The sequence below is a fragment of the Narcine bancroftii genome, chromosome 12 (genome assembly GCF_036971445.1).
Source record: "Narcine bancroftii isolate sNarBan1 chromosome 12, sNarBan1.hap1, whole genome shotgun sequence".
In the NCBI taxonomy this organism is placed as follows: Eukaryota; Metazoa; Chordata; class Chondrichthyes; order Torpediniformes; family Narcinidae; genus Narcine; species Narcine bancroftii.
In genome coordinates this window covers 69,209,532-69,230,831 of record NC_091480.1, presented here as the reverse complement: position 1 = coordinate 69,230,831, position 21,300 = coordinate 69,209,532, and the positions used below count along the sequence as shown (strand labels likewise).

Here is a 21,300-nt window from a genome sequence, read left to right as displayed (position 1 = left end):
CACCCAGCCCCACTGCCCACCCTTCTCTCCATCACCTTTGATGCCCTGGCTAAATAAGAACCTGTCAGTCTCTGCTTTAAATAAACCCAATGACCTGACCTCCACAACCGCCTGTGGCAATTAGTTCCACAGATTTACCACTGTCTGGCTAAGGAAATTCCTCCACATTTCTGTTCTGAGTGGATGTCCTTCAATCATGAAGTTGTGCTGACTTGTCCAAGTCACCATGGAAAACAACCGTTCTACATCTACTTTGTCCACGCCTTTCAACATTCAAAATGTTTCAAAGGGGATCTCCCTCATTTGCCTAAATTCCAACAAATACAGGCTGAGTTGTCAAACGCTCCTGATATGATAACCGATCACAACCCTGCGCTTATATTCTTTACCTCTTGAAATGAGTGCCTGCATTGCATTTGCCTTCTTCACCTCCGACTCAACCTGCAAGTTTACTTTTAGGCTATCCTGCACGAGGGCTCCCATGTCCCTTTGCATCCGGGTATTTTCAATTTTCTCCCCATTTAAAATCCAAATCATTTATTAACAGCGCAAAAAGAAGTGGTCCCAACACTGACCCTGCGGAATATCATTGGTAAAATCCCAAATGCCACTTACTGACAATTACTTTATTAAAAAATTAATAAAAGGGAACCTATTAATTCAACTGTAGTTCAAGATTGAAGCAATTTTCTCCACAATACTGGATCTTTAACTCTGTACATTTAGTTTTGATCAAGCAGTACACACACAAGTTAAGCCATCTGCTTAAAGCCATAAAGATTTAATGGTTTTTTTCAGTCATCAGAAATATACGAACAACTGGTTATGCATTTAGATAGTGATTACGCATTACAGGAGTACAATAAGTCACCACCACAAGTAATATTTATTTAAATTAAATGATATTGTCTCTGGTGATAAAATAGCTTCAATAATTTTACATGACATTGAACACTACATGCAGCTCATTTAAATTCACACACCTCAAAATAATTATTCTCCTTTGTCAAAGGACGAGGGGCTACATAACAGCCAACTTCAGAGTTTCCATGGTAACTGAAAAAAAAATCACAAAATATCTACAAACATTGCATGAATTTGTTTTAAATGAAATTATTTGAACTTGATACAGCTAATGAAACACAACCTCGGTCTACAGTGTAACGCTACAATGTACAGCTATTCAATTGAGAGATATCCACGGTCACATTGTCAAACTTTACTATAATAGTCACTACTGTGGGAGCTGGTCACCCTCAATATTCAAGTTCACTTGTTCACCAATTTATTGAAGCACAGGCAAATAAGTCACCCATATATGGAACTCCAGAATGAATTACAAATCACAATTAATAGTGATTACAACTCAAGCACAATTATATGCTAGTGAAACAAGAAAGTCTGTAGATGCTGTGATTGTAGTTAATATACCAAATTGTTGGAGAAAGTCAGCAGGTCACACAGAGTCCATAGAGGAGGGAAGGTTATACAGTAATACCAATGTTTTAGGCCTGAGTTCTTCGTCAAGGGACATGTGATCTGTATCATCCAATTCTAAGGATGCAGATCTGAGATGAGAATTTCCTTAACCAATCAAGAGACGAGAACCCAGCCCATTAGTACTCTTTGACTTAACCCTGTTATTAGTGGCTGTGTCCTCAAAGTCACATTCCTACAAAGGCCAACTGCTTTTAGAACAAGCCTGTGACCGATTTATGTCTTAGAAAACACGCAAGGCAATGCAGTTAATGCAATGCTCTTATAGCACCAGCAATTGGGGTTTGAATCCAGCAACGTCTGTAAGGAGTTTGTACATTCTCCCTGTGTCTACGTGGGTTTCCTCCCACAATTTAAAAAAAGATACCAGGGTTGTAGGTCAATTAGGTGTAATTGGAAAGGACGGACTCTTGAGCCGGAAGGGTCTCTCACCGTGCTAAATTTAAATTGAAAACATTCCCTTTGGAGTAAATAGTCATCAAGTACTTCCACCCTGCTAGCTCAATTATATAAAACAGGTCTGCTTGCTTAATAGGACTGGGAATTTTGATTTTTGACAACGTTTTATCAGTTACACCAACATCCTAAATACCATAACAACATACTGCCACAGTCATTCATTTCCAATTGTTTGGGAATCATCGAGGAGAAAATGCAGTGTAAGGGTTCAAATGTATTTCATGCTCACAAGTTGTCTGTTTGTGGGTTTATGGTTTTGTTTAACATTTTTATGCTGTCTCTTAGCAACACCTTTGAGCCAGGGTGATACGGTTTGTTCAAAAGATAAAGAAGCTCAGTTTAGTTTCTTTTGTTCTACGAAATGCAGGAATCAGAAAACATTCTGACAATCTTCTACTGACTGTCTAACAACATTTTAATGGCTTGTAATAACATATAGCAACTTATAATGATCTTAACAATGTTTAATATCATTTAATAAACATTAGAAAGCTCAACTTAACTTTAATATGAATTTGTTTGAACAAGTCATAGACAACAACACTATTCTTTAATCCTCCAAGTGTCTTTAAAGGCAAGCTGTCACTACAGATGGATCAATTTATTTATAGCACCCACCAACTTGCAGAATTTCCACAGGTACAGCAGGATTATAAATGGACCTTCAGTACTTCTTACTCTCAGGTAGTTTAAAGATCATCACAGTAGGGTGAGCTGTTATTCTGAACATGTCTAGTTGAGGGTCATGGGCCACAATCAAAACCAGAAGAAGCTATAGATTCCCTGGCAACTGACGAGATTTGATTACTTTAGTGCTGATGAGAACATGATGAAAGTCTTTGAACCTTCAGGTTCAATCATGAGAGTCATCAGATAAAACAGTAATAGTAGGAGAGAAATACAGCCCATTCAGACTGCTCCACCATTACAAGGAATCATTGCAGATCTGATCTTTGGCCGCAACTCCAGAACCTGGGAATGCCCTACAGACTTTTCTTCACCTACAGATCATCTCAAGTATTCCTTTACTTACTATGTACCACCTCTAACAAACCCATGGATCACCATTAGAGGCAGGAGTGGGGTGAAAGAATGCTAACCTCAAGTCCCTTCCCAGACCACAATTGGATTTCTTTTGTTTTGTCTTGCTTTGGTAGGAAATTGTGAGAATTTTCATTTTTAAAAATCTTACCATATTTTGTTTATTACTTGCTTATTAAATGGGTAATTCTTGCCTTTGGTGTATCACTACAGAGAAAATTCACACAATGCCAGTAGTCCACATAGTACAGATTGAGAGATACTGCACGATGGAGTAAACATCCAAGCTATCTCAGTGTTAAGTTCAGTAAAATCCCTGTAATCTGGAATTCAAGTAACTGGCAGAAAATAAATGGGTAAAAAAAATACAGAAGTTTAAAATTGGCACGTCTTGCTTTTAGTTCTCCATTCACGCAACATAAAGTCTCAAGCAACTAGAAAACTCGCTTATCTGGCATCTTCCAATCCACGTCAGTGCCAGATACCGGGGATTTTACTGTATACTGAATAATTGAAAACAGTTATCTGGGTAGAGAATTCAAAAAAAAAATTCACAAGCCTCAAAAGAAAACCCACCCTCATCTCAACCTTAAATGGCCGACTACTTATCCTGAGACTATGGTCCATATTCTAGTCCAACCATTCTCAACAGGTCGCACCCCAGGGGCCACAGCACATTTATGTAAAAGCCTAGTTTTCTTTTCACCTTGCATAACAGAATTTTTTAAAATGCTTTTTATGCAGTCAGCAGGAGAGAAGTATGGAAGAAACCAAACCTTGACTGCTTCAAAGGGCGGGGGGAATAGCCGAATAAAGGTTGAGAACTTGGACAACCCCTTTCAGGATCTTACATAGTTTACCGAGATCCTCCTCATTCTTCTAAATTCCAGAGTACACAGGAGTTTTCTGATCAATCCTTCCTCAAAGGGACAATGCATTCAGCCTAGAAATCTTGGTTGTATCACCTCCACAGAAACCATTTAATTAAATACTGACAAATATACTCAGTATTCCAGATGTGGTCTCACCTTGCATATTTGCAGAAAGACTCCATTAGGTCTAGATTTAATTTGGCTTCCTAATTATTTGCTGTACTTTGCACGCTAATTTTAGTGTTTCTTGCTTGACGACATGCTGCTTTCTGTGATCATTAACATTTAACAACTACACACCACTGCTTTTCCAATATGCTTTTCCAATATGCCCTACTAAATTGGGAAAATACATTTCCTTAATTACGCTCCATCTGTCATAATTTTGCTCATTCCATATCCCTCAGATGATTCTGTATTCTCCTCACAACTCACTTTCCTGCCCACCTTTGTAGCAGCAGAAATCTTGAATACAATTACACTTGGTTCCCTTCATCCAAGTCATTAATATAGTGATCCCTGACAAACCCTGGTAGTTACAGCTTGCCAACATGACAATGATGTATTTAATCCTACTTTGTTTTCTCTCAATTAATAAAGGTAGTCCTGAGGACAAATTTGTGGAATGCTTTTAAAACAGTTTCCTGGAACTACATGTTGCGGACCAACCAGTAAACAGGCTATTTTGAATCTGTGTATTCAAGAAATGCACAAGTACATGTGAGTATATTACCCTCAAAATATTTTTATCTTGCACTTCAACCTTTGAACTGAGACCATTTTAAATGGGCTTTTTAAAATCTTCCCGATGTATGCCTTTCATACAAGCACATTCACTCTGCTTAATTCTTCTCTCGCCCATCTTTATTTCCCAGTATTAATTTGTGTCTTAATTTCCAAGGGACAGATATTTAATTTTGGGACTGTTTACTTACTTGGAGAAGCTCTTCCAATCTATTTTTGTATTTCTTGTGAGTGACCTCATAATTTTTCTATCAATTTTTGGTCATCTTTTGTTGGCTTTTAAAATTCTTCCAAGTCTCAGGCCTACCGCTAGTCCATGACATGACAAGTCATTCATTTCAATCTAATACTTTAATTTTCAACATCCACAGACAACTTTCTGGTAGAGTCCTTGCTTCCCTAAGGAATACAAATTCACTGAAAATTAAGAATTATTCCTTAGACTGTCTCCCTCCACCATTTTACTACCATACTTTAAATTTCCCAATCTACCTTCATTCTCATACCAATACAACTACCTTTACTTTGGGTTCTAAATTTGTTCTAAATTATCATACAAACAGAGATTCTTTCAGTCTGAGATTACTAATTAGTCTAGTCTCAGTGCACATGACTGAAGCAAAACTACCCCATATTATTCAGCAGGAAACCATCCCAAATGCATGCCATAAATTAATTCTTAATTTAGACTAATTTCATTTCCCTCGCCAAATTGATGTTTAAATTCACTGATAATTACTGATTTTTTTTGTAGAAGACCTTTATTTCTCAATTGTTACTCGGCCCAATAGTACAGGTACTGATGACAGCTGATGAGCTAATCCTGCCAGTGTTTTCTGTTCAATACATCTCATCTTCACCCAAACGGTTTCTACTTCCCAAGCTATCAAGATGCTTTCTCATTACTGCACAATCATCCTTTATTAACAAAGCTACCCCATCTCTTCCCATTCCATCCATCTTTGAGAAATGTCAAGTACTCTGAAACATTGTGTGTGTTTATACTAAGGACACCTCGCATCACCCCGCATCACCGCGATTTTTTGTCCCTCGCATCACCGCGCATTTTAGGACTACCAGAACTGTTTCTACCGAGCGATGAATACGCGGTGATGCAGGGTGATGCGAGGAATGCGAGGTGATGCAGGGCGATGCGAGGTGACCAGGAAGTCCGATGAGCAATTGAAAACCGCGGGTGAAAAATCGTGACTTCCGGTGAGTCACCTGCGGTGTTTCCACTGCGAGGTTGTCCCTCGCATCGACCACCTCAAAAGTAGGACGCTGGAGCACCTCGAATCGCCGCACATTGGCCACAACCGGATGTGTTTACAGTGAGGCCAAATTCGAGGTGTCACCACGCATCACCGCGCTTCACCTCGCATCACCGCGCTTTTCCCGGCTCAGTAGAAACACCCCCATTGTTCCCAGCCATAATCAGTTTGCAACCACACCCTATAATGGTGATGAGCTCAAACTCATTTATTTGAATGTCTGTTAATTCACATACCTTGTCAATTCTGATTAATAATTTTTCTGCAGTTTTACCCTAGTTGCAATGAAACCATTCCCATGATACACTTTAGAACTTTCTTTCACAAACTGTTTGTAATGTCCCATTTCACTTAACTACATTACTTTAACTTTCTAAACCTCACCCCCAACGATCCACCCCACCCTCTCCAATTTACAACCTTAGTCATTCATTTTGCAAGAGAACTGGTCCCAACCTAAACAAGTGAAGCTCGACTCAAGAGATCAGCACCCCTCCTTCCCCTTTCCTCAGTACTTGTTTCAGTACCCTTGAAACAAAACTCTTGTCAGAGCCACACTTTTAAATCTAATCTATTTGACCCTGAGACAACTTATCAGTAGCTCTGGTGGGAATCTAAAGTTTTATTACTTTTGTGATTCTCCTTATTAATTTATAATCTACCCCTCATTCTTCCTCTTCTTCAGTCTTTCAGAGTCTTTCATAGCTCTTCACAGTAAAACAGCTTGGAAGTACGCTGCACAGCCACTTAATCCTGGTACCGAGAACAGCCAACTGTGGCAGAATACCAAAATAAAGCAGTGCTTGCAAGAAGGGATGATGAAACAGAAAAATATGCTTTACATCCACTTTCAAAATTTAAAAAAAGTGCATTTCCCCTACTCTAACAATGTCCACAGATATGAAAGCAAATTTGTAGCAGCATTTCAATATTTGGACTGTCTTTTTTGCACAGATTATTGCATCTTTTTTACTGTCACGTATACATTTGAACAGATCTCTGAAGCAGTTCCACAGAAATATTACCTCAGTATGTCTCCATCAACCAGGATTCGCTTGTATCTCTCTTGATGACGTACTGCTCGCACTTCTCTTATTTCCCTTATTCTTCTCCTCCAATTTAGGAATCTGTAGTGCAAGTTGAAGTCTTCCATTTCCCGTGTTACTGATTCTACAGAGCATTAAAACATACAGTGGCAATTTCAAACTGCAGTCTTTTATATCTAACTAACTGAGCTGCCTTGAATTGGAACTCAAACTTGGGCCAAGTTCCAAGCAAGCCTAAGCCAAAATATCAGCCTGGAAGCTGACAGTTGGATTTTGAATCCAACCTCAGTTGAAATGAGCTTCATTGATATGGCAGATCATTTAATTGGATATATTCATCAATCTATAAATATAAAATATATTATCCCTTGGCTGAGATCATTGCATCTCAACCTTCCAGGGCACGGGAAACAATCATCAATCTGGAACTGAATTGTGGATCAGAATATTTATTTGAGAATTATTTAGTACAAAACCTTTAACTTCTCCAAGAATAACATACTACAATATTGCTTTGTATTATGTAAAAACAGGAGGGACCAAAACTGTATCCTACACAACCAAGAAAACAAATGAGTAAATTCACTAAAGTGTGGACACAAAAACATCACACACTAATATCTCAAAAACAAAGCTGCTTTACCTGCTCTAATCACTATACATCCATGACTGCACGGACAGGCACAATTCAATTCCCGTCCACAAATTTGCAGATGACACCATGGTCGTCAGCAAAATCACAGATGGCAATGAGGAAACGTAGAGGAGGGAGACAGATCAGCTCTGAGTGGTGTCACAACAACATTGCACTCAACGACTTCAGAAGTCAGAAGAACACGAACCAGTCCTCATTGAGGATCAGCAGTGGAGAGGATCAAGAACTTCAAATTCCTGGGTGTTAACATCTGAGGATCTGTCCTGGGGCCTCCATGTTGATGCAATCATGAAGAAGTCTCGCCAGTAACTATACTTTGTGAGGAGTTTGAGGAGATTATGTTAGTCACCAAATTCTCTTGAAAATTTCTACAGGTTTCCTGTGGAGAGCATTCTGGCTGATTGCATCACTGTCTGGTAAGAAGATGCCAATGCACAGGACAGGAAAATAACGACAGAGGGTTATTAATTCAGCCTGCAACATCACAGGCCTCACTCCATCAAGGTCATCTACAAGAGGCGGTGTCTTAAGAAAGCAGCCTCTATTCTCAAGGACTCTTCTTCACATCGGAGAAAAGGTCCAGGAGCCTGAAGACAAACACTCAGCAGCACAAGGACAGCTTCTTCCCCTCCGCCATCAGATTCCTGAATAAACAATTATGCACAGACACTGCCTTCTTTTGACTTTTCTTTGCACTATTTTTATTTATTTTGAAATGTGGTTTATAGAAATGTTTGCAGTGACGCTGCCGCAAAACAAGAAATTAATTTCATGACATGTTCATGACAATAAATTCAGATTCTGTTTCACACTCACTGCATTTCCCTGTAGTCTTTTACGTTCTTTTTGAAATGCTAATGCCACACCACTTCAGTCCTTGTTCCCGTAGCCCTTGCGGCATGCAACAGATAGAGCTGTGGAATCTCACAACTGATGGATGAGAGTGAAATGGAAACTGCTGGCAACACTCAGCAGATAAGAGGGCATGTCTAGGACTCTGTCAGAACTGGGAAAGAGAAAAACAAGTTCGTTTTCAGGGAAAAGTTGGGGAGGGATAGATGGAACACAAGAAATATCTCTGAAAGGCGAGACCAAATTGGGTGATGGGAGAAGTTAAGAGTAGCTGTTAGATTTTGTCTGTGTAATTTATTATTAAGAAACAAGGATGCAGGTCATATCGATTTGACCAAATTATACAAACAAAAATAAAGAAAAAAAAACTATGGCAGGCAGAAATGGCTAGTTCTGATGCAGACAGTAAGAAAGGTAGTTATAAAAAGTCTTAGAATTTGACACTGAGTTTGGAAGGTTACAACATACCCATGTGGAAGATAGTGTTGTTCCTCAAGCTTGCAGGATTGGTAGAGGGGAGAAAAAAGGGAGAAAAGACCACTGTGTAAATTTAATGAGAAACATTTGTACATATTTTGGTTGATATGGTTCATAGTGTGAAAAATTTTAAAAATATTTTTAAAAAAAGCTTGCAGGTGACCACAAAGGTCAGAGTGAGAGTGGGATGCTGAATTCAAGTGACAGGCAACAGGAAGATCAACATCACTCCTCTGGTCTGAATGTAGGTGCTCTGTAAAACCAACTACCCAATCTATGTTTAATTTGCCCAATGCAGATACAACCACTCAGTGAACACAATAGAACAAATTGGAAGTACAGTGAATCACTGTATCCCTTAGTAGAAGGACTATTTGGATCCTGAGTAGAGGGAAAAGAAGAAATGAAAAGACAAATGCTGCATCTCCATCAGTTGCATGGAAAGATGGGGAAGAGATCAATGAGAACAGAAGAGCAGATCAGAAAGGTTTACTGAAAGGAGAGGGGAAAGGAATATGCATTTGGTACTGAAATCTTGTAGGAGTCCAGGACAAGAGGGCATGAGAGCAGAAGGTGCAAGAAATATGTTAGTTTGAACATCTGTAGTCCTACCACATCTTGTAAAGAATGGCAATGGCTAATTATACACTAAAGCAAGGAGGTGGCGACAAGAACACTCCCAACCTCAACAATGGTTGGGCTAGCTGGTGAACATTAGAGAAAAAGCTGATGTAGTCATAACCATATTCAGCCAGAAGTGTGGAGTGGACACTCCATCTGTTCTCCCTCAAGATCCCACCATCATAGAAGACAGTCTCAGCCAACTTGATTTACTCAGCATAATACCACAAATTGGTAGGGAGCACTGGATACTGCAAAGACTACAAGATTGGACAATATCTTTGCTGTTCTACTTGAACCTCCAGCTAAACTGCTCTCGTACAGTGGTATCCACCCAATAACGTGGGAAATTGTCTGAATATGTTCAGTTCATAAAATCTGGCAAATCTAACCCAGCTAATTACTGACACAACAGTCTATTCTCAAACCGAGAAGGTGTCATTAGCTGTACAATCAAGCAGCATGGACACTAATGCAGACTTTGGAATTCACCAAGGCCACTTGGCTCCAGACCTAAAAGGCCTCATCAAATGGTGGGAGCAACTATCCTTGATATCACAGCAGAATCAGAATTTACTGTCATGAACGTGTCACGAAATTCATCGTTTTCCAGCAGTATCACAGTGCAAATAGTCTATAAAACCACCTTACAAAATAAATTTAAAAAGTGCAGAAAAATGAAAAAAAAGTCAAAGGCACTGATCTGCATGCAAACTGGGTCACAGAGGTGCAGGCTCACTGTTGCTAACGTCACAATGGTCCTGGTGGTGAGGGGGGCACAAAGGATCATGTAGGTCATGCTGATAAACTCTCGGAGAGTTCCAGTAAAGTGAGTTGGTTGGTTCAGCTCACTCACAGCTTCCGTGTGGTTTTTTTCATTTGGTGCACAGTTCACCGATTACAGTCTATGGTTCATTGTTCCTTCAGGAATCCGATGGCAGCAGAGAAGAAGCTGTCCTTATCCTGCTGGGTGCTCGACTTCAGGCTCCTGTACCCTTTCCCCGATGGTAGCAGAGTGAATTGGGCATGGTGGGGGTCCTTGAGGATAGGGGCTGGTTTCTTGAGACACCACCTCTTGTAAATGTCCTCGATGGAGTGAAGGCTGGTGCCCGTGATTTCTCAGGCTAAGTTAACAACCCTCTGGAGTTTTTTCTTGTTCTGAGCATTGGCCCCTCCGTACCAGTCAGTGATGTAGTCAGCCAGAAAGCTCTCCATGGAACACCTGTAGATGTTTTCAAAACCCTTCGGTGATATAGTGAATCTCCTCAAATGCCTCACAAAGTATAGATGCTGGTAAGCCTTCTTTTTTTTTTTAAATTTTTTATTTTTCACACCATAAATCACATGAGCCATGATACACACTTTTTCCTTTTCACACATATACAGTGCCATTTTCTCCCCCCCCACCTCCTCCCATCCCACCCTCCCTACCTCCCCCCCTCCCGTCCATTTAAAGTACAAAATCTAGGATACATTATACCAGTCAAACAATGTTGTCATTCAATAAAAATACACAAGAAATTCCACTGAGTCCATTCTTTTCATTTCCTTCTCCTACCGTTATTTTAGGTAGTGAATGTCCCCGGTAGGTTTTCGTTATTGTGTTTCATGTAAGGCTCCCATATTTGTTCAAATATTTCAATATTATTTCTTAAACTATATGTTATTTTTTCTAATGGAATACATTTATTCATTTCTATATACCATTGTTGTATTTTCAAATTATCTTCCAATTTCCAGGTTGACATAATACATTTTTTTGCTACGGCTAGAGCTATCTTAACAAATCTTTTTTGTGCATCTTCCAAATCAATTCCAAATTCTTTGTTTTTTTATGTTACTTAGGAGGAAGATCTCTGGATTCTTTGGTATATTGTTTTCTGTTATTTTATTTAATATTTGATTTAGATCTTCCCAAAATTTTTCTATTTTCTCACATGTCCAGATTGCATGAATTGTTGTTCCCATTTCTCTTTTACATCGAAAACATCTATCAGATACTGTTGGGTCCCATTTATTTAACTTTTGAGGTGTAATGTATAGCCTGTGTATCCAGTTATATTGTATCATACGTAACCTCGTATTTATTGTATTTCTCATCGTTCCAGAACATAACTTCTCCCATGTTTCCTTTTTTATCTTTATATTTAAATCTTGTTCCCATTTTTGTTTAGGTTTACCATTTGTTTCCTCATTCTCCTTTTCTTGCAGTTTAATATACATATTTGTTATAAATCTTTTGATTATCATTGTATCTGTAATCACATATTCAAAGTTACTTCCCTCTGGCAAACTCAGACTGCTTCCTAATTTGTCCTTCAAGTAGTATCTCAATTGGTAATATGCCAGCGCTGTATCTTGAGTTATATTGTATTTATCTTTCATTTGTTCAAAGGATAATAATCCATTTCCTGAAAAACAATTTTCTATTCTTTTAATCCCTTTTTTCTCCCATTCTCTAAAGGAAACGTTATCTATTGTAAAAGGGAGTAACTTGTTTTGCGTCAATATTAGTTTTGGTAATTGATAATTTGTTTTATTTCTTTCTACATGAATCTTCTTCCAAATATTGAGTAGATGATGTAATACTGGAGAACTTCTATGTTGTACCAATTTTTCATCCCATTTATATAATATGTGTTCAGGTATCTTTTCCCCTATTTTATCTAATTCTAATCTGGTCCAATCTGGCTTTTCCCTTGTTTGATAAAAATCTGATAGGTATCTTAATTGTGCGGCTCTATAATAATTTTTAAAGTTTGGCAGTTGTAAGCCTCCTTGTTTATACCATTCTGTTAATTTATCTAGTGCTATCCTCGGTTTCCCCCCTTTCCATAAAAATTTCCTTATTATTTTCTTTAACTCCTTGAAGAATTTCTCTGTCAGTTGTATTGGCAATGCCTGAAATAGGTATAATATCCTTGGAAAAATGTTCATTTTAATACAGTTTATCCTTCCTATTAGTGTTAGTGGTAAATCTTTCCAATGCTCTAAATCGTCCTGTAATTTTTTCATTAGTGGATAATAATTGAGTTTATATAGTTGGCCGAGATTTTTATTTATTTGTACACCTAGGTATCTTATTGCTTGCATTTGCCATCTAAATGGTGATTCCTTTTTAAATTTTGAGAAATCCGCATTATTCATAGGCATTGCTTCACTTTTATTTACATTGATCTTGTAACCTGACACTTCTCCATATTCCTTCAATTTCTTTTATTGATAGTTCTGGTTCTGTTAAGTATACTATAACATCATCCGCAAATAAACTGATTTTATATTCCTTGTCTTTTATTTTTATCCCTTTTATATTATTTTCTGTTCTTATCAATTCTGCTAGTGGTTCTATAGCTAACGCGAACAATAAAGGTGATAGTGGGCATCCCTGCCGTGTTGACCTGCTTAAGTTAAATTGCTTTGATACATGTCCATTTACTGTCACTTTCGCCAATGGTCCCTTATATAATGCTTTAATCCAATTAATATACTTCTCCGGTAAACTGAATTTTTGCAATACTTTGAACAAATAATTCCATTCTACTCTGTCAAAGGCCTTCTCTGCGTCTAAAGCAACTGCTACTGTTGGCGCTTTATTCCCTTCTACTGCATGAATTAAGTTAATAAATTTACAAATATTGTCTGTTGTGCGTCTTTTTTTGATAAATCCAGTTTGGTCTAGATTTACCATTTTCGGTACATACTCTGCTAATCTGTTTGCTAATAGTTTAGCTGTTATCTTATAATCTGTGTTAAGTAAAGATATTGGTCTATATGATGCTGGTGTGAGTGGATCTTTCCCTTGCTTTAGTATTACTGTAATTATTGCTGTTTTACATGAATCTGGTAAGCTGTGTGTTTTATCAATCTGGTTAATTACTTCCAGGAGGGGCGGAATTAATAAATCTTTAAATGTTTTATAGAATTCTATTGGGAATCCATCCTCTCCTGGTGTCTTATTATTTGGTAATTTTTTTTATTATCTCTTGTATTTCTACTATTCCAAATGGCTCTGTTAATTTATTTTGTTCCTCTATTTGTAGTTTTGGTAATTCAATTTTAGTTAGAAATTCATCTATTTTCCCTTCTTTCCCTTCGTTTTCAGTTCGGTATAATTGTTCATAGAATTCTCTAAAGTTTTCCTTGATCTCTTTTGGATTATATGTAATTTGTTTGTCTTTTTTCCTTGATGCCAATACCATTTTCTTAGCTTGTTCTGTCTTAAGCTGCCATGCTAGGATTTTGTGCGTTTTTTCACCTAGTTCATAATATTTCTGTTTTGTCTTCATTATATTCTTCTCCACCTTATATGTTTGTAGTGTTTCATATTTTATTTTTTTATCTGCCAATTCTCTTCTTTTAGTTGTATCTTCCTTCATTGCTAATTGTTTTTCTATATTTACTATTTCCCTTTCCAACTGCTCTGTTTCCTGATTATAGTCCTTTTTCATCTTGGTTACATAACTTATTATTTGCCCTCTAATGAATGCTTTCATTGCATCCCATAGTATAAACTTATCTTTCACTGATTTCGTATTTATTTCAAAATACATTTTAATTTGTCTTTCAATAAATTCTCTAAAATCCTGCCTTTTAAGTAACATGGGGTTTAATCTCCATCTATACATTCTTGGAGAGATGTCCTCTAACTTTACTGTCAATATTAAGGGTGAATGGTCCGATAGTATTCTAGCTTTATATTCTGTTTTTCTTACTCTATCTTGCATACGGGCTGATAACAAAAATAGGTCTATTCTTGAGTATGTTTTATGTCTAGCCGAGTAATATGAATATTCCTTTTCATTTGGGTGTTGTTTCCTCCATATATCCAAAAGTTGCATTTCTTCCATCGATTTAATTATAAATTTGGTTACTTTGTTCTTTCTGTTAATTTTTTTCCCAGTTTTGTCCATATTTGAATCCAAATTCAGGTTGAAATCCCCTCCTATTAATATGTTCCCTTGCGTATCTGCTATCTTCAAAAAGATATCTTGCATAAACTTTTGATCTTCTTCGTTAGGTGAATATACATTGAGTAGATTCCAAAACTCCGAATATATCTGACATTTTATCATTACATATCTCCCTGCTGGATCTATTATTTCCTCTTCTATTTTAAATGGCACATTTTTACTAATTAATATAGCTACTCCTCTTGCTTTTGAATTATACGATGCTGCTGTTACGTGTCCTACCCAATCTCTCTTTAATTTCTTGTGCTCCAATTCAGTTAAATGTGTTTCTTGCACAAATGCTCTATCAATTTTTTATTTTTTCAGTAAATTTAGCAGTTTCTTCCTTTTAATTTGGTTATGTATTCCGTTAATATTTAAAGTCATATAGTTCAACGTAGCCATTTTATACTTTGTTTATCTTCCCTTTCCATTTCTCCATCATTACCTTTCCTTCTTATCCATTTCTGCTTTCTTGTTTTGAACACTTTATAAGACAACATTCCTAAAACATCAAACATTTTCCTTATTCTCCTATTTAAAACTTCTTTAGCCCCAATCTCCCCTTCCCCTCCTGAGTTGTCCTTTATCCCTTGTCGGACAACCACATCTCCCCTCTCCATTTGGATTTGCGAATTCACTCGCAAGCGTCAGCTGATTTTGCAGTGACCGTAACTCCTCCCCACCCAGCCACCCCCAGAAAAGATTTCAATTTTCATATGTAACAAAGGTCACTCTTTTAATTCCCTCCTTATTCCCTCTATTCCATTTCCTTCCCTTATTAATTCTTGTCTATACTCTATATATTTTCCTCTAAATATGGATACATTCATGTATGCACACTATATATATATATATATATATACACACATATACCTCTTTACCCACATACATATAGATCGTGGTCATTTTTACTCTTATTACATGTCTTCATCTCTCTGCTTGTTTTGTAGTTGTTCTGCAAATTTCCTTGCTTCCTCTGGATCCGAGAATAGTCTTTTTCCATAAGATCGTTTTCGCTGTATTGAACTCCTTCCTCTTCTTCAGGAGTTCAAAACTTTTGTGTCTTTTTAGTTCGCTGTCTTTTGTACTCTCGTTACACGTCTTCATCTCTCAGTCTATTTTGTAATTGTTCTGCAAATTTTCGTGCTTCCTCTGGATCCGAGAATAGTCTGTTTTGCTGTCCTGGAATAAATATTTTCAATACCGCTGGATGCTTTAGTATAAATTTATACCCTTTCTTCCATAAAATCGCCTTTGCTGTATTGAACTCCTTTCTCTTCTTCAGGAGTTCAAAACTTATATCTGGATAAATAAAATTTTTTTGCCCTTTGTACTCCAGTGGCTTGTTGTCCTCTCTTACTTTCTCCATTGTTTTCTCCAGTACCTTTTCTCTTGTAGTATATCTTAGGAATTTTACTAAAATAGATCTTGGCTTTTGTTGTGGTTGTGGTTTAAAGGCCAATGCTCTATGTGCCCTTTCTATTTCCATTTCTTGCTGTAGTTCTGGACATCCTAAGATCCTGGGGATCCAATCTTTTATAAACTCTCTCATATTCTTGCCTTCTTCATTTTCCTTAAGGCCCACTATCTTTATGTTATTTCTTCTGTTATAATTTTCCATTATATCTATTTTCTGAGCTAACAGCTCTTGTGTCTCTTTAACTTTTTTATTAGATTCCTCTAATTTCTTTTTTAAGTCCTCTACCTCCATTTCTACTGCTGCTTCTCGTTCTTCCACCTTGTCCATTCTTTTTCCCATTTCTGATAAAGTCATATCTATTTTATTCACTTTCTCTTCTGTACTGTTTATTCTTCTTCTTAAATCACTAAATTCTTGTGCTTGCCATTCTTTAAATGAATCCATGTATTCTTTAATAAGAGAAAGTATATCCTTTATCTTGCCTTTCCCTTCTTCTTCTATTTCACTGTACTCTTCCTCTTCCTCTGGGTTGGCCATCTGTTGTTTCTTTGTTGTCCTTTTCTCTTCTTTCTTGTTTTTGTTGTCTTCTATGTTCTCCTCTTGTTGCTGCTGTTCTGCAGCTGTCATTGCCGGCTGTGGAGATCGACTCCCCAGCAGGTCACCCCTCCCGTCGGTGTGTTTTTCTGCAGGCGCGGTTGTGCACTTTTACTCAGCTCAGCGAGCCATTTTTGTAGTCCACTTTCTACCGACCTGAGGGAACGGGTTTTTCTCTCCACCGCGGGCCTCTTCGAACAGGTAAGGCCTTCTCCTTCTTCTTCCGTTGTCTTCTCTTCCTCTCTTCTTACCGTTGGTTTCGATTTTTCTTTTTTCGTCGCCATCTTCTTTCCACCTTTATACTCACTTTACTTTAATTTTTATTTTTGTGCCTTTGTGTTTTCCTTTATTTTTTTCGACTTTTCTGGAAAGGGCTGGAGTTCACCGTCCGGCCACTACTCCATCACGTGACTTCCTTCTGGTAAGCCTTCTTCATAATTCCATCGACATTGAGGCTCCAGAAAAGATCCTCAGAGATGTTGACACCCAGGAATTTTGAAGTTCTTAACTCTTTCCACTGCTGACCCCTCGATGAGGACTAAAGTCAAGGGCAAACAGAAAATATTCCAGTGGTTGGAGTCACACTTGTACCATGGAAGAAAGATGTGAGCATTAGAGGTCAACCATCACAACCCTAGATGTTTCTCAGGGCAGTGAACAAGGCCTACAGATCAATTGCAGAAGTGGTGTTGTTCACTGATTGCAACGTTCAAATCCATTCACAATTCTTCAATGAATGAAGAAGCCCATCTTTGCATGTGCCAACACCTCAGCAACATTCTAGCACAAGTGCCAGACAATGACCAAGCCCAAAGGAGAGAGCCTTACCACCAATCCATTACCAACACCACCCGCCCCCTCCCAAAACCATCAATATCCTGAGGGGAAATGCTGACTAAAGATTCAGCTGGACAAGGCACAAGAGCTACAAGTGCCCATCAAAGGCAGGGTCTCCAGTTCCCTAGAAGTACCATCAGACTAACTGGTCTATAGTTATCCAGTTCATCCTCGTGCATATAAATATTATTTCTGCATCATTTGTGTACCATTTTAAGACACTGCACTAATCTCCCTTTGATGTCATAGCCATTTGTTTGTGGCCACACCTCTATTGGAGATACAGGGTTGCTTCATGAATGGTATTAGCCAAACACAATTGTTGGACAAGATCTCCCCATTCATCTGCATCAAAACCCTGGCATTTTCCACATTTCTAAACCACAGCAAGACAACGCCACAATTTAAGAACATCAGAAATAGAAGTAGGCCATTCAGCCCCTCATGGGGCTAAATTGCTCCACAATTTAGTAAGATTATGGCTGATCCTCAATCCCAGCATCACTTTCTTGTATTGATCCCATATCCCTCATGGGCTCAGCCTATTTCATTGCTCGCCAGCCCATCCTTTATGAAACCTTTATTGTACTCTCTTCATTGCAAGTACATCCTAAACGAGGAGACAAGATGCAATAGGTAGTGTGACCTCACCAGGGCACAATCAATTGGAGCAAGACATTGCTTCAACTGTTACATCTCCAACAATGCAGCACTTCCTTAGGACTGAATATCATACTCTAATTAATAGGGCTCAGCTTAACCTTCTGATTCATGACGTGTGCCACAAATTAATTCAGTCTGGAATTATTACCATCAAGTTATAAATACTTTCTTTCAATCTCTGTAAAAGCTGACTAGTCATTATGAGTGTGACTGCCTCGGGTACTTTCAGGCTCCAGTCAATTATCTCAAACGATAAATCTATAAACAAAACTGCCTTGTCAGCAGCAACTGGTCCAATATATTATTGATCCAGCTGTCTCAAAGTCAGAAAAGCCACATGCTGGGGGAGGAGGGAATGCAACTAGCCACTGGCTGAGCCCATGGTTCCAAATGAGATCTGCAGGTACAGATCTGTTCACGTTGCGTCAAATCCGGGACTGTGATTGACCTGGGACGCTTATTGGGTCTCAAGGGGGTGCAAAATAAAAAGAGGGAATTGTCAAGTTGGATGCAATCATTAGACTAGAGGGGCAGAGAGTGTGTACTTCCTTGGAAGGCGTCAGCCCTCATTGCTATGAGTGAGAGTAATCCTCTTCCCCCTCACCAGAGACCTGTCCTCCTGTTTTCCCACGGCCTGTCACCAGTTCGGGGGAGGGCGGGGGGGCGCGACGTTGGGAATGATGACCGGCTTCACACTTTGTAGTTCTTCCCCCACTGCCCTCGCTAAAAACGTGGAGAGCCTCATCATGCACACACGCTTCCCCCCGCAGTCAGACAACAAGCACCCTACCTGGGCTTTCTGTACAAATTCCCTTTAAAGCTGCCGGCAAAAACACCCTTTCTCTAACCCCAGTAACTAAGATGACGCACTTCGAGCCGAAACTTCACTGGGAAGCGGAAACCCGGGCGCAGGGCTTTGACGAGCATCGACTTCAGCCAACTAGAGTCGGCTCCGGGGCACTGAGTGACAGCCATGTAGCCAATGAGGGAAGGTCCGTGGGGAGGGCGGGAGGTCGGGCTCAGCGCCTCGGAGCAGCTTGCGGCCGTGGGTTTCTACGTCATCACTTCGGGCTGTGGGGACAGTGAGGAGGTGTCATGGCGGGGCAGTCCGGGCATGCAGGAACTGACTGGCAATCATTGTGAGTTGACAACCTCGAATGATAGCGATAAAAACACAACGCTACAGAAAATAGTGCTTTTAAAATCTGGACATCTTTGACCTTTTTTTAAACTTTTGCTGTTACTTTCTCCACACTCTTCTCTTTTACTTTATCCATCCCTCTACAATCTGAGAGGAGTAAAACAGGAAAGTCTGCAGAAACTGTGGTTGAAGTCAAAACACGATGCTGGAGAAACTCAGCAGGTCACACAGTGTCCTTTAAACAGCATTATGTTTTGCTTCAATCCCTGTGTTTTACTCCTCTCCAATGATAGTGGATCAGTGAAAGGGACATAAAATGCCTGAATGATTGATAACCTTGATATCCCATCTCAGCATCAGAATTTATTGTCATGAACATGTCACGAAATTCGTTGTTTTGCGACAGTATCACTATGCAAATATTGCTAGAAATTACATTAAAAAAAAAATAGCTGAAAAAGAAAGGAAAGTGAGGCACTGTCAGTGGTTCATTGATTATTCAGGAATCTGTTGGCAGAGGGGACGAGCTGGGTGCTCGTTTTCAGGCTCCTGGACCTCCTTCCCGATGGGAGCAGAGTGAAGAGGGTGGTGGGGGGAGGTCTTGAGGATAGAGGCTGCTTTCATAACATACCGCCTCTTGCAGATATCCTTGATGGAGTGAAGTCTGGTGCCTGTGATGGCGTTGGCCAAGTTAACAACTCTGTAATCTTTTCCCAAGATCGTGTTATATGGCAAGCTCTCCACTGGCCACTGAGACAGAGGTGCACAAAAGAAGAGGTACAAGGACTGCTTAAAGAAATCTCTTGGTGCCTGCCACATTGACCACCGCCAGTGGGCTGATATCGCCTCTAACCGTACATCTTGGCGCCTCACAGTTCGGCGGGCTGCAACCTCCTTTGAAGAAGACCGCAGAGCCCACCTCACTAACAAAAGACAAAGGAGGAAAAACCCAACACCCAACCCCAACCAACCAATTTTCCCTTGCAACCATGCCTGCCTGTCCCGCATCGGACTTGTCAGTCACCAATGAGCCTGCAGCAGACGTGGACATACCCTTCCATAAATCTTCGTCCTTGAAGCCAAGCCAAAGAATCTTTTCCTGTCCTGAGTATTGGCACCTCCATACCAGACAGTGATGCAACCAGCCAGAATGCTCTCCATGGTACACCTCATACAAGTCTGCAAGAGTCTTTGGTGACATACCAAATCTCCAGAAACTCCTCATGAAAAATAGCTGCTGGCGAGCCTTCAATATACTTCCAGAAGTGAGGGGGTCCTGGTGAAAGCTAGTATTTATGCAAAGGGGGGCAGAATAAAACTCTTAGTAAGTGATCAAAGGCAAAATATAATTTTAAAAAATAAATGGTGTAGTGCTGGACATGGCCAAGAAAGACTCAGCCACCACATTGAAAGTCGTTTATGACTTTTTATTCAAATTCAGCGCGTGCCCCTTTAAGGGCACCATGAGTTCAGTCACCTCGTGCATTCTGACATCATAATCGCTGCCCCAGGCGCACACTGGGCAGGAGACGAGGCAGGGATAAATCCTGACAGCCCCATCTTCCCATGGCTTCCCCGCCACGTGGCGTTATATGCGGGGCCAGTTCGCCATGAGAGAGTGCACCACCACACAACCCCCCCCCACCCCCAGAACCGGCTACGCGTCCCGCCGCTTGGGCGGGCAACCCTGGTGTTTGGGCATGGCCGTCTGCACCGGCCGAGATAGGTCTAAGTGCACCGCCTTCAAACAGTCTACAGTGAAAAGTTCTTCTTTACCCCCTATGTCCAAAGTGAAAGTCCTGCTGGAGGACCTTGTATGGACCTTCGTATGGGCATTATAAAGGTTCCATATGTGGGCCACGCCGAACAAATACGAATTCCGCCGAGTCCAGCTCTTTGGGACGATGATGCAAGGGAGGTGGGGAGGCTAGCGAGGATAGTTTCTTACAGAGAACTGCCAAAAGTTTCGCATGCTCGGATGTGACGTTGGGCTCCGGACCAAAGAACTCACCGGCAGCGAGAGCGGCACGCCGTAGACCAGTTCCACAGAAGACGCCTGTAGGTCCTTCTTGGGTGCTGTTCTGATGCTGAGGAGGACCCAGGGCAGTTCGTCTGGCCAGCCTGTGCCGGTGAGGTGAGCCATGAGGGCGGATTTCAT

The 21,300-nt window shown here is 39.7% G+C and overlaps 1 protein-coding gene across 2 annotated transcripts in view; it reads right to left on the bottom strand.

Moving 5' to 3' along the window:
- Positions 1 to 18,885, bottom strand: part of spryd3 (SPRY domain containing 3) — a 295,363-nt gene extending 276,478 nt beyond the window's left edge. For both annotated transcript variants that reach the window (XM_069906732.1, XM_069906733.1), the window contains exons 1-3: positions 18,792 to 18,885; positions 6,910 to 7,054; positions 984 to 1,056 (exon numbers count right to left, since the gene is read on the bottom strand). In XM_069906732.1, the coding sequence (XP_069762833.1) occupies positions 984 to 1,056; positions 6,910 to 7,037 (201 nt within the window). In that variant the 5' untranslated portion in view covers positions 7,038 to 7,054; positions 18,792 to 18,885. The remainder of the gene's footprint in view (positions 1 to 983; positions 1,057 to 6,909; positions 7,055 to 18,791) is intronic.
- Positions 18,886 to 21,300: the final 2,415 nt, after the last annotated feature.